The 14,379-nt window shown below is 38.9% G+C and overlaps 1 protein-coding gene across 2 annotated transcripts in view; it reads left to right on the forward strand.

Moving 5' to 3' along the window:
* Window positions 1–12,429, forward strand: part of golga5 (golgin A5) — a 28,219-nt gene extending 15,790 nt beyond the window's left edge. For both annotated transcript variants that reach the window (XM_078406784.1, XM_078406785.1), the window contains exons 7-13: window positions 1,670–1,840; window positions 3,491–3,619; window positions 4,566–4,664; window positions 5,189–5,411; window positions 7,288–7,390; window positions 7,548–7,611; window positions 12,084–12,429. In XM_078406784.1, coding sequence (XP_078262910.1) covers window positions 1,670–1,840; window positions 3,491–3,619; window positions 4,566–4,664; window positions 5,189–5,411; window positions 7,288–7,390; window positions 7,548–7,611; window positions 12,084–12,170 — 876 coding nt within the window. In that variant the 3' untranslated portion in view covers window positions 12,171–12,429. The remainder of the gene's footprint in view (window positions 1–1,669; window positions 1,841–3,490; window positions 3,620–4,565; window positions 4,665–5,188; window positions 5,412–7,287; window positions 7,391–7,547; window positions 7,612–12,083) is intronic.
* The last annotated feature ends 1,950 nt before the right edge of the window (window positions 12,430–14,379 follow it).

The raw sequence follows: 14,379 nt of genomic DNA on the forward strand, positions 1-14,379 counted from the left end.
GATAAGAGGCTAAAGCATTTTGTGAACCTTGAATAAGGTTGGGTTTTGGTTTATTATTGGCACTTGCATCAAAGAACAGTGAAAAGCCTTTTTGTGTGCTACCCAAACAGATCAGATAATACCAAACATAAAGTACCAGAGTTAGAGCAAAGTCAAACTCAAGTACCAGAGTTAGAGCAAAGATGAAGATACAGAGTGCAGAATATAGTTCTCAGCATTGTATTAGCTCCAAAGACAAAGTCTATAAATACAATAAAAAATTCTAGTACAATAGTGAGAGCAAAGTGCAAGATACAGAAAACATTAAGAAATGGTACCAAACTTACAGATAGAAAAGAGATTTAAAACAATGGAGCAATAGTTTGAGCTGATAGTAGATCCTTCTCTGGGAAACCACCCAAAGAGTCACCACTCCACTGACAAAGATAACAAATCTTGTAAAACTATGACGATCAGCTGTGCAACTATTTGGAAATCCTGATGGTCCAACATCTGACTCAGCAATGATATTACGCACACTCCCTATCCACTCACTAGGCCCTCAATCCCGTATCCCTTCTAAATTACCAGTTCACTGGAAAACATTAGTTTCTGTGCATCATCTTTAAACAAACAAATTAGAAGTGTGTTGATATACTAATAGAATAGCTTTTGGTGCTCCAAAAAAAAATGTTAGTCAAGCACCACCAACTCCTGAGCATGCTGGATTATCAGAATTTCACTGTATGTAAGTAAACAATGTTAAACAGTAGATTACGTCCTGTTGAAAAACCAGTGATGGGATAAAGGTATCATCTACACTAAGAAATGTTGATTCCACATATTCATCAGTTTGATGTCAAGGTGAACACGTGATAAATCAAATATTATTTTCTTTTAAATTTGTACATCTTGCACTGTTGCATTGCAGTACTGAAATATTGTCACTAGATGGCAAAGTTTACTTGTGTGCGAAAATTAATTTGGTAGTTTGCATCAATTTTCCTGTTTTTCCTGATATTCTATCATTGGAAGTTCTTCCAATTTCTTAGCAAGAGGTACTAATTTGGGGATTGATTCTTGAACATAAAATCAATACGTTTCTTTTGATCCAATGATTCACTTTAACTATTCTAAATTAAAGTGACTCTTTGTTATGGCTCAAAGTTTTGCCAAAGATGGGCAATGTATTGAAATGAAAATATTGCACAGAAGACCCCAGGGTTACAGCCGTTTGGGTAATGGAAATTCACCCTTACAGATTTTACAACTCAGTACCCAAAAGTTTGAGATACAAAATAAAAATCACTCTCATGGAATCTATATGAAAAAACTAAATAAAAAACAAAATATTTTTTTTCAGCTCGCATTAGTTGACACACGCAAATGACATGGCTTCACATTATGGAAAATCGCCACATGGCCCTGTTTTCTCGAATGTATGCTTGCTGTCATCATCATAATCATACTTTATTAGTCAAATATGTTTTGCCACAGATGAGGAATTTAAATTGCCCGTGTGATGCGTGGGTTGCCTATTATTCCCAATTGAAATTGCATATGTGCTTTAATATAAATTTAACATCTAGGGTGCTAGTGATTAAAAGTATGAAATGGTTTTTTCCATTATCACCATTCCAAAATAATTGAATTCAAATTTATTATGAAATCTTTACATATTTTTCCACAGTCCAAGGAGAAACTGATTAACAGCCTGAAGGAGGGTTCAGGGTTTGAAGGTATCGAGAGCAATGCTATCAGCGTCATGGAGCTGGAGGAACTACGTCATGAGCGTGACATGCAGCGGGAAGAGATCCAAAAACTGCTGGGTCAGATACAAACACTGAGGACAGAACTGCAGGTAGTCAGTTCCACCCTGTCATTAAATTCTTACTAAACGTATGCTTTTTTTGCTTGTTGCTTGAAAACTCAGCAGACCGCAAGAGGGATATGACTCCCACAGCAAAATCTGGAATTTTGGCTCGGCATTCATCCACGTTTCACATTTTGGGTTGGCCTGTAAAGGGAAGCCCAGTATTACAGCTCAAGATAGTTAGGAGGCTGTTCAACACGTTGGGGGCCCGGGCTCAAAGTAAATCCCCTGTTTTAATAGTGATTGCAAAAGGGTGATGTATGCTCACCCATGGTATTGGGCATTTAATTACTTAATCAATTTGCAGGTAGAAGTCATTTTTCTTTTAACTCTTTCTGGTCCCCAGAGGACGATCGATGATAAATAAAACACCATTGAAGATCCTTTTTAATTTGCCCCCAAAATCCTTCAAGAACCATTCTCCCACTGAGGATGGGTTCAATGATGGACACAAACTGAAGGTTGGTAAGAAAAATAAATTTGTCTTTGTAACAGGGGCCTCTAGTCACACACTAATCCACTTGCCTCTTAACTTTACAATGGGGTAGTGAAGCAAACCATTATTAATCATTCTAATTGTGTGATATAACAAAGAAGACCAGCCACATACTCGGAATAGATAGTGATGAACGGCAAATGACAATTTGGCCAGTGATGTCCACAGCCTGGACTTTAAAAAAAAAGTTATACCAGTTAATTTATTGCTAAGCTAAATAACTCAGCTGCAATTGTGAGTGCCACAGTCTATCAGTAAAATTCAAAAACACCAGAAAATGTTTTGGCACATTATGCCTGAGTTGTTAATGTTGAATATTTCCCCCGCTCCCAACTCCTCCAAAATGAGTCACTTTTTTTAAAAAAGAACTTGGATTATTTCAACACAAGAATTACAAAATCCTCAGCAAAAAGAAAGCTTGCCCTCTGGATGTCAGTGACTTCAGTTTAGTTTATTGTCATGTTTGTCAAGTAACAGTGCAAAGCTTTTGTTACGTGCTAACCAGTCAGCAGAAAGACAATACATGATTACAATCGATTCATTTAAAGTGTATAGATACATGATAAGGGAATAACGTTCAGTGCAAGGTAAAGCCAGCAAAGTCCGATCAAAGATAGTCCAAGGATCACCAAAGAGGTAAATAGTAGTTCAGGACTGCTCTCTGGTTGTGGTAGGATGATTTAGTTGCCTGATAACAGCTGGGAAGAAACTGTCCCTGAATCTGGTGGTGTGTGTTTTCGCACTTCTATACCTTTTGCCTGATGGGGGACGAGAGAAGAGGGAGTAGCCAGGGAGAAGAGGGAATAGCTTGGAGCCAGTTGCTAGTAATGCTTTATTAAGTAACCAACAATGTACAAATAGGAATGGGGAGAAAGATCTCTCAATATATCATTACACATACATGTTCTGGGTAATTTAAGCACAATTAATGTTTTTCATTACTGTTTTTATGAGGGCATTTACTTTATCATTTGTAATTCTGTTCCATTTCAATTTGAAGCATAGGCTTCTCCGTGATATGAAGTAAAATTTATGTCTTTCAATGTCTTTAAAGAAATCTTGTACAACTTGGAGGACATGTAATGATTTGTTAAAAATAGAATAGCACCAACTGATTTAGCTTCTTTTGAATTCAATTTCAGGATACAGAGGCGCAACAATTGGGTGAGGCAGAGTCGTACAGGGAACAAAATCAAGAGTTACAAGAACAAATCAATTCACTAATGGGGACCAAAAAGGAAATGGAAGCTGAACTGGAACGTCAGAAGCAGGCATGTGTATCACACTTAAAATAGAAAAAAAGCGTAAAATGGCATGATTCCCTTTAATAAATCTACGTGAGATCAGGTAGACATGTGATTGTAATTATTACTTTGTATGTTTTCGGAGAAACAATGAAATTATCATTTTGAATAGCAATATGTATCGAATTGTATAGAAATAGTATGTGGTGTCCCAGATGCTTATCAATCTTCAGTGATACTTTATGAAGTTGAGTTGTGAAGAAATAATTGTGACTAATCAATTGAATGGATGTTTTAGTTTCTTGGGTTCTTTGAAAAATATGTTCCCAATTCATTCAATTTAGAGCTTTGAACTTACAGTTCCATTTTTTCAACTTTTATAATGATAGACATGGTATCAAAAGGTATTTTACAGAATTAGATCAAAGGCCCCTTTTTAACCTCTCAGTAATGGATATAATGTTTATTAATCATATAAATTTAATGCATTTTTACATTTTTTGTATTAAAAAAAAATTGAGCTGTAAGCTCAAAGCTCTAAATTTAATGAATTGGGAACATGCCACTATATTCATGTTTTTCAAAGAACCCAAGAAACTAAACCATCCATTCAATTGATTAGGCACTATTATTTCTTCACAACTCAACTTCATAAAGCATCATTGAAGACTGGTGAGCATTTTGGACGCCACATACTTTAGGAGAAGAAAGAACTTTACCTTTTACGAATATGAATTGTGTTCTGTCGGAATGTTTCTTAAATATCAAAAAAGTTCACAACAATTAGTTAAGGAGCTGTCTCCAATGGAAATTGCTCTAAACCATGCAGAAGGTTGGCTGTAACATTGGAAAGTGTATATCAGCCAACTGCATTCGAAGTCAGAGATTTATTAGATTAGTCATTCAACTATTGAAGTTTCTCTCTATTTCTGGTAAGCTGCTACTGCCATTGATCTCTTGCTGTTGAATTCAGGAGTTCCAGTACACAGAAGAAGACCTACATCGGACAAAGAACACACTACAGATGAGGGTAAAGGACCGAGAGGATGAAATCCAAAAACTTAGGAACCAGGTAATGCTTCAGATGTTTGTTTTGCATGAAATGTAATTTTAAATATTTACACTTTCAGATTTTCTGTTTTAACTTGTTTTATATTGATAACCGTGGTAGTTTTCAAAACTGAGTAGTTTTAGTTGAATTGAGAATTTTGGCTTGGGAGGAGAAGATACATTCTTCTACCAAAACACACACGCTTTGTCATAGCGGTCCTATTGAAAATAGAATTTCTGCCTTTTATAATCTTCTTAAAAATATTTTAGGAAAACTTTATTAACTAGAGAAACACCTTCTGAATTACCTTGAAAACCCTGGATTTTCAACTCGGTTTTAACCACAGCAAGTAGTCAAGCAATATAATGTAATGCAAAAACAAATAACTATTTCAAGTATAAAATAAAGTATTGTGATAAAGAGAACAATGGAAATGTGCTCCTTTTGGATGTCTTTGAAGAATTGGCATTAAAGATCTGAATTTTCTCATTCTATGTTTTAAACATTAAAAGTGACACATTTCTGTGTTACCTCTTTACCTTCAGCTGACAAACAAGACCCTGAGCAGCAGCCACACTGAACTGGAGAACCGACTGCACCAGCTGACTGAAACTTTGATCCAGAAACAGACGATGTTGGAGGCCCTCAGTACTGAGAAGAACACGCTTGTCTTCCAGCTGGAACGCCTTGAGCAGCAACTTAAAAGTGGGCAGGGCAGCAATGTTAATGGCACCGCTATTAATGTATCTGCATTGGAAAATAATGAAGGTTGGTTTCAGTGACGCATCAACTTCAAAAACGTCCTGGCTTGCAGTATAGACCCATGTTATCTTAAGATAACATTTATTATTATTTCCATTGTAAAATTGGCTTTGGTTTGATATCTGCATGTTAAATCTGGTAGTTCAATCACCAGTTAATCACAATCACAGTAATACTTTATTAGCCAAGTATGTTTTGCAACATACAAGGAACTTCATTTGCCGTAGAGTCATCATTACAATAAAAAGCAACAGGACACATGAAATACATTTTAACACGAACATCCACCACAGAGACTCCTCCGCATTCCTCACTGTGATGGAAGGCAAAAAAAAAGTTCAATCTCTCTCTTCCTTGTTCTCCTGCGGTCGGGGGCCTCTAACCTTCCGTTGACGGGATGATCTTGACTCTCATAGCCGGTGGAGGGCCTCCCTCGTCGGGGCGATCAAGCTCCTGTATTGTGGGGGGATCTCAGCTCCCCCCGCGCCGGTGATCAACCCTGGGTCGGGCTTGCCGAACCTCGTGCAGCTTTGGAGCTCCCGACCGGTCTCAACCCGAGACTGCGAGCTCCTTCATGTTAAATCCGCAGGCTGCATTGGAGCGTTGATCACAGGCAAGGAATTGCACGATCAGATGTTAAGTCCACGGCACCGCGGGCACTCAAAGTCTGTCCCAGGCAAGGCCTCCAGCTCCACGATGTTAGGCCGCAGAGCAACCGGAGATATGATCTGGAAAACAATCGCATCGCCGGCAAAGTAAGAGATTGAAAAAAAGGTTTCCCCCAACCCCCCACATAAAACAAACAAGAGAACATTTACACAAACTTTTAAAACTTACCAAAAACAACACAAAAAGTTTGTAAAGGACAGACGGACTGTAGGCGAGGCAGCCAACGTGTGGCGCCCCCTGGTTTAAAAATAAAAGTTGCAAGGTCTGCGCATTATTCAAGGCTTCACAACTGAAATAAAAATCTGTATTTTTCTCCCTGATGTACTCCCTGAAAATGTGTTTTGTTTCAGTACACATTTCATTGATATATCAAACAAATTTATGGACTGAATTTGAAATAATCTAAAGCCTTTCTTTGGTTAAAGAGATTTCATTTTTGAGCGTCAAAAAGATGATTGAGACATAATATGAAATTTGGTTGGCTGCAGTTTGGATGGCTTTCTATGGACATGCTGCTACACTGTGGCATTACCCAATCAATGATCTTTCCCTGGCCCACTGAGATCTGACTACATTTTTACTTATTTTTATATTTAAATAAAAATGTCTGAATTGATGAAGTATTTTCAGGAGAAGGTTCTGCCAAAGGCAAGAAAGTATTGGAGTCTGAAAATTGTAATATCCAGTTTCAGGAACAGCTTCATCTCAAAAACCATCAGGCTTTTGAACTCCAACTAAACTCTAAACTGTGAACTGTGTAGGAAGGAACTGCAGATGCTGGTTTAAACCAAAGTTCGACACAAAATGCTGGAGTAACTCAGCAGGACAGGCAGCATCTCTGGATAGAAGGAATGGGTGATATTTCAGGTTGAGACCCTTCTTCAAACCCTTCTGAGGAAAGGTCTCATCCCTGAAACGTCACCCCTTCCTTCTATCCAGAGATGCTACCTGTCCCACTGAGTTACTCCAGCATTTTGTGTCTATCTCCGAACTCTGAACTGCCTGGGTCGCACAAGGGATTTTGGACTTTGTTCTGATTTTTACATTATGTTGGGTTTTTTATTTATTGGTTTATTTTTTCCCCCATATGTTTATATTATCTATTGAGTACTGCATTCACAAATCTGTTGTGCTGCTGCTATAGAAAGAATGTCATTGTTCCATTTTGGTACATATGACAATAAAACACTCTTGACTCCCCTACTTGGACTAGGTGCTCGTCTGAGAAACGTCCCGGTTCTTTTCGGTGAGATGGACAGTTCAGCAGGAATGTATGGGAAAGTCCGCAAAGCAGCAAATACAATAGACCGATTCAGGTAAATATCTGCCAGTGAAATGTCTTTTTCATTACTCGATACAATTGCGTACAACTCGTGCACACTTGATCGTCTTGAGCTTTATATACTATGATTTAATGTTTTGTTTTAATTTTATGTTGATGGCACTCGAAATAACGCCTCTTGTCTTTCACAGCATCCGGTTAGGAATTTTTCTGAGACGATATCCAATTGCGAGGGTATTTGTAATTATTTATATGGTGAGTTTATCCTTTTACCAGTTACAATGTATCTCTGACGTATTCTGGTATTTCTCAGCATTTAGATTTTAATTGAAACGGTCCAATGCGCACTGCCAGGACCATGTGCCTGCAGCACTTTCTTAAGCCTTTGATGTCACACGGCTCAGATCAGCGTTCCCTGGTGCTTTGTCTATCGCAAACCATGCTGTTTTCACCACATGACAGATGCTGGCTTTGTTGCTTCCATCAGTAATGTTCCTTATCCTCGTGCCATCCTTTCTGCAATACAGATTCAAATTTTCACCTGGAAACATGGATGGTCATAAGGAATAGGAGCAGAATTAGGCCATTCGGCCCATCAAGTTTACTCCGCCATTCAATCATGGCTGATCTCTCTCTCCTAATCCTATTCTCCTGCCTTCTCCCCATAACCTATACTAATCAAGATGATGGAGTGTGGAAGAGTAGGTGGCAGAATGAGCAGTTTACTCATGTCCTGGCTGCACAGAACGCAAAGAGATTTAGTTAAATCCGTGTTGAATCAAATATTTACCATTGGCAGCATGGCATAGCGAAATATTGTGAATTGTTGATTTGAAGCTATTGGCTGAAGTGAAAGATTGTCGAGGGATAAAGTCTACATGTTTTTCTTTAAATCATTACTTTATTCCTCTCTGGGAATACCATTAATTACTCACAATGCTGGAGTAACTCAGCTGGTCAGCTTCTATTGCAAACCATCATCTGCAGTTCCTTGTTTCTACCATTAATTAGTCACAACGTGCTGGAATAATTCAACAGATCAGCGAGTTCCTTGTTTCTACCATGAATTAGTGCCTGTTTGCCTCTTGTAGTCTCTCTAGCATTGTCTCGGTCGAAGGGCATAGTCGAACCTTACCGCATAACCTGACCAGAGCAGAAGATTGAAAGAGGTTGAATGACAAACCTATGGAATTAATTATTGCTCGGAATAGTGACTGTAGAAATCGGGTTTGTTTCCGGAACTATTGAGGAACCATTGTGTACGTCCTAAGAGCTTGGGTGCCGGTTCTGTTAATGTTTTTGGTCTTCAATCGTTCGTATAACTTATAACAAATAAACAAAGAAAAAAGACTAATTTCAATTTTTTGGGGGATAGTTGTTAAAATGCCAATGTACAACCACACACACACAATGTACAATCCACCACCACACACTCTACACTGACAAACTGCATCACTGAAATAAAATCTTGGCTTCAATCAAATTTCCTCAAACTCAACTGCAACAAATCTGAAATCATCATCATTGGTCCAAAAACGCTCACCAAATCCACCCAAAACTTCATCCTCAATATTGATGGTCTCCCAGTATCCACCTCCCCTCACATCCGGAATCTTGGAATCATCTTTGATCAAACCCACTCCTTCGACAAACACATCAAACACATCACAAAGACAGCCTTCTTCCACCTCAAAAACATTGCCCGTCTCCGTCCATCCCTCTCCTCCACAGCTGCAGAAACCCTCATCCACGCCGTCATCACCTCCCGTCTGGACTACTGCAACAGCCTCCTCTATGGCGCACCCTCAAAAATCATCAGTAAACTTCAATACATTCAAAACTCCGCTGCCCGTCTACTCACCCACACCCCGATCCGTGACCATATCACCCCCGTCCTTTACAAACTCCACTGGCTCCCCATCCCCCAGAGAATCCAGTACAAAATCCTCCTCATGACCTACAAAGCCCTCCATAACCTGGCCCCATCCTACCTGACTGACCTCCTCCACAGGCACACTCCCACCTGCACCCTCCGCTCTGCAGCTGCCAATCTCCTATCCCCCCCCATCCGGACCAAACTCAGATCCTGGGGGGACAGGGCTTTCTCCATCGCTGCTCCCACCCTATGGAACTCACTACCCCAAACCGTCAGAGACTCCTCCTCACTCACCACATTCAAAACATCACTGAAGTCTCACCTGTTCAGTACTGCCTTCAACCACTGAAGGTCACCTCACCTTCTGTCTCCTTTCTCTGTTCGTTTACTTATTTATCTATTTATTCACTTCCCTATGTTCTTTAAATCCCTGTAAAGCGTCTTTGAGTGTATGAAAAGCGCTATATAAATGTAATGCATTATTATTATTATTATTACAACTCAGTTTGTCCACTTCCTAATGAAAAGTGGGAAGTGTTCAATTTTGAGCTTCTAAATGATTTGCCTTAAATTTGGCATGTATGCCAGGAATACAATTTGATTTCAGGAACACACTTTGCTGTTATCACAAGACAGAAACAGATTATCGTTCATTTCAAATTATGTGATTTGCTCTATTCCCCAACCAGGAATCTCCCGGTGGCCGAACACTTCAACTCCCCCTCCCATTCCCAGTCTGACCTTTCTGTCATGGGCCTCCTCCAGTGCCATAGTGAGGCCCACTGGAAATTGGAGGAACAGCTCCTCATATTTCGCCTGGGCAGTTTGCAGCCCAGTGGTATGAACATCAACTTCTCCAACTTTAGATAGTTCCTCTGTCCCTCCCGTCCCCTCCTCCTTCCCAGATCTCCCTCTATCTTCCTGTCTCCACCTATATCCTTCCTTTGTCCCGCCCCCCTGACATCAGTCTGAAGAAGGGTCTCGACCCGAAACGTCACCCATTCCTTCTCTCCCGAGATGCTGCCTGACCTGCTGAGTTACTCCAGCATTTTGTGAATAAATACCTTCGATTTGTACCAGCATCTGCAGTTATCTTCTTATACTACTTGCTAAAACTGTCAAGGATACAGAGAAGATGGAATAATGTCATACATTGACGTCCTTTTTTATTGTTCTTGATAACTTGTCCTTTTGTATTGTTCTTTGTGCTGGCTCGAAGGGCCGAATGGCCTATTCCTGCACCTATTGTCTATTGTCTATCCCTGTGGAGAAATGCTTTTACTCATTATCTACCCCAATGTGAACAACTCCACTTATAAATATTAAAAACACAAAGATTAATCAATTTAAATTTGAATTTCTGCTGCTGCCTAGGATTATTTATGAACTAACTTGCAATTGTTCTAATAATTGGATTTGTAACCTCCATGAGGAGAGGTTGGGATATTATCATTGTTATGGAAGGAATGAATAGATTGTGTTTCTCATATCGTTGCTTCAGATAATTTAAATAATCCAAGTCATAAATACATTCAGTTTGATTTCTGAAACCTTGGCTTCAGAGATGCGTATTGACTTGATTGGATAATTCAAATATCTGATTTCTTTCTATCGAAACATAAAGTATATGCCTGCCATATCAATGCTTTGTACATAATCATCTTCAAGGCAGAGCACTTTTTCCAAAGTCTATATGGTCACCTTAAAAGCTGAGCTATAGAAGTCTCTAACTTAAATTATTGAACACGTGTATTTATACTTATGGTGCTGAGATTTCTCTGATGGATTGAGTGTAACTAGCCACAAGACCCAAATAATATCAACTACACGTGGTTGCTAGGATTTCCCATCTTCATCCTCAAGCTTGCTGCATTGATGACCCTAAATGATTTGACTTTAGCTTGTAGTCAGCAAAATAGAACATTATAATACAAAATTACCTCTGGCTTATTACATTACAGTTCTTATTAAGTTGAACATTCATGAGTATTCAGTAGTCAGACACTATAATTGATGGAATTCTCAATAGACATCCATCTAAAAAGCAATTAACATTGTAAGAAACTAATTTTAAATGCCAAACAAGAAAAATAACAATTGATTTTGCTGTAACCAAAGAATGTGAAGCTAAAAAAATGTGTCAATTGTAGCATCTAACATCTTAACAAATTGAAGGCTGCATTAAAATTGCATTTATAAAATAAATGGGGTCGTAATTAAAAAGCAATTTACTTGCCATTGCTAAACAATGTCGTGCTATGTTTAGGAGCAGATCTTTCCTGGCAGGAGCCCATTTCGTACAGTAGATGCTGGGGGATACCTGCACCTGAACTTACATGGTCCACATGCCTTGCTGACACAAAATCCTCAAACTCCACTGGCATGGTCTGAAAGAGGCATCCAACTGCCTGTTGAACTGTGATAGCCACTAAAGCCATGCTTCTGCCTTTTCCTGCTGTCTAAGCGATGCAACTCTGAAGTATCTCTTCATGTGAACACCTTTTAAACATTAATGAATCTCTAATATTCTTAAATGGTTAAAAATGTTGTATCTATTAATCACCACCTGGATAAAATATCCTACATTTGTCCTTTTGGCAGTTTTTAGACTTTGTCCCATTGTCATGACTGTAGTAGATTAGTTTGAAGTGTGTGATATGCCTTTTCCATTTATTTATATGTGGAATACGTTATGACACCTCAATTAAAGGTAGCTGTTTTTTATAAAACTGGCAGTCCAGTTAATTCTGCTTCATGTATAGCTGTCCGGGTGAAAAACTTGGTCATAGTCTATATGCTTCTCCAGATATTTCCTTTCATTTGTAAAGTTAAAAGATTATTTCTCTTTCAGGCGCTACTGCACTTCTGGGTAATGATAGTCCTCCTGACGTACACGCCAGAGATACACCACGGTTCCTCCCGACCTGATGGCAAATGAGAACAACCCATCGAAGCTAGCTACAGATTGCTCAATGCATTTATGATTGCAGACCAATATTTCTCTATATGCTGTAGAACTAGCTTACTGTTGGCTTTAATCATGAGATCAAGAGGGACATGGTAAATAGTCTGAAAGTTTTATTCTTTTCTGCATTTTGTCTTGCCACCTTCCCACTTGCTAGAACCTGTACATACAAATGTGGTTATGTAGTTATATTGATGGACAGATACAACTTGATTTGTGCAATATCTTTGAATAAACCTATTCCAAAAAGTGTTGACTCCTAAATGTATATTCAATGTTAAGCTAACTAAACAGCATTCAACCATAACACATAAATAAGATGAGGTTGTGTATCAGGACTCAAAAGTGTGGGAGTAACTCAGCAGGTCAAGCAGCATCTCTGGAGAGCATGGACTGGTGACATTTCAGGTCGGGACCCATCTTCGGACTGATTGAGACTCTGAAGAAGAGTCCTGATCCCGAAATGTCGCCTGATCACGTTCTCCAGTGATGGTGCGTGACCCGCTGAGTTACTTCAGCATTTGGTGTCCTTTTTGTGTAAACCAGCATCTGCCGTTCCTTGTCTCTAAAAAATGTCGTACACGTCTGTTATTATTAATACAGTGTTCCATTAGCCATTTTCCAAAATGCCCTTCAGCCATAGATCAGGTCATAACAGAAGCCTGCTTTTAAAAAGCTGTGGGTTCCATCCAACTCCAAAGAACAGGACACGAAGATTTATGCTGACACTCCTGCATAGTATTGAAGGCAGATCGTGCGTTAGGAATAAAAAGTAAAATATTGGATGAACTTAGCAGGTCAGGCTAAACTGCCAACACTTTTCGCCTGCGACACTTCATAGCCATTGTTATAAGTTGCTGTCAGTTTCTGCTCACAGCTGCCCTCATGTGGGCATTGATGGTACAATGATTTGACTCACAATTCTCATCCTCATTGGCATAACTTCACTTAATCCCATCTCAGTATTGCAAAACAGTTCCATACCCTTATTATTAAACTTATTTATTTCAACGTGATCTATGTTTAATTTACTGCAGGCCCCTTCATAAGTTTAGTTTACTGCATAATTTACTATTATGTAAATTGTGACTTTCTACCAAACAGGTATTTGCACTTTGAGGAAAACCTTTCACGAAGCTGAATCCTGAAATGTTTTGCCATGAATGATGACATGGAAACATAAATGCTAAAGGGACATGACATGGTAGATGTCAAGTTGCTACTGTGAGTAGTAGAATCTTGTACAAAGGGGACACAATTATAAGATTAGAGGATGGTCATTTAAGACTCCGGTGCATAGGCTCTTCACTCATTCAATGTAATTTTATTGTGCCTAGGTGCAATGAAATGGTACTATACATAGGTAGGAAAGAACTGCACATGCTGGTTTAAATTGAATGTAGACACAAAATGCTGGAGCAACTCAGCACTGAGTTACTCCAGCATTTTGTGTCTACCTTTGTAATATACACACATATACTTAACAATACTTCATACTTCAGTTCAAGAGCGTAAAAATAATAGATTACATTGAAGCAGTACACAAAACATGCCACGTTTTTGACGCCATCTTGTATCCCTTCAAGTTTCAATTTTTTTTAAAATGTAGCCTTAACTTGGTCTTAAATGCCTGTTGTCCTGGTGACAACACTGGGTTGGAGTTACAGGGGTAGGCCTGGCTTTCTTTCCTGCAGTTGGCGGGAGTTATATTTCATGTAGGTATTGACCTTGTGGTAAGGAGTTATTGCTAGATGACCTAACTCACCTGAGTGCAGGAATACAGGCCTGGTATTTCTTATGGAAAATATATTGAACATCCTGCAACTAAAAAAAGTCCAGCTTTTTGTGTCTACGGTTTAAACCAGCATTGCAGTTCCTACACGTGTCTAATTATTCTTCTGGTGCATTCTAGTTTATCAAAACTGCTGTTTAATTCTTTACCCGATTCATCAAAGTACATCCAGTTTCAAGATCGTGATGCTTTGAGCATGACATCAAAATTAGGAATTAATTGTTGGTGTTATCATGCATTGTGTTAAACTGTATTATCTTTCTGCGCTGTTACAGATTAGAATTATGATTAACAATCACAGAAAGTAGTGTGGAGAGGAATATAAGGAAGTGCAGCAGGGAACGTAAGAACATTTAGTGCGACTGCTACTATAGCAGCTACGCCTTGGAC

Source organism: Rhinoraja longicauda, chromosome 10 (assembly GCF_053455715.1).
Source record: "Rhinoraja longicauda isolate Sanriku21f chromosome 10, sRhiLon1.1, whole genome shotgun sequence".
NCBI lineage: Eukaryota > Metazoa > Chordata > Chondrichthyes > Rajiformes > Arhynchobatidae > Rhinoraja > Rhinoraja longicauda.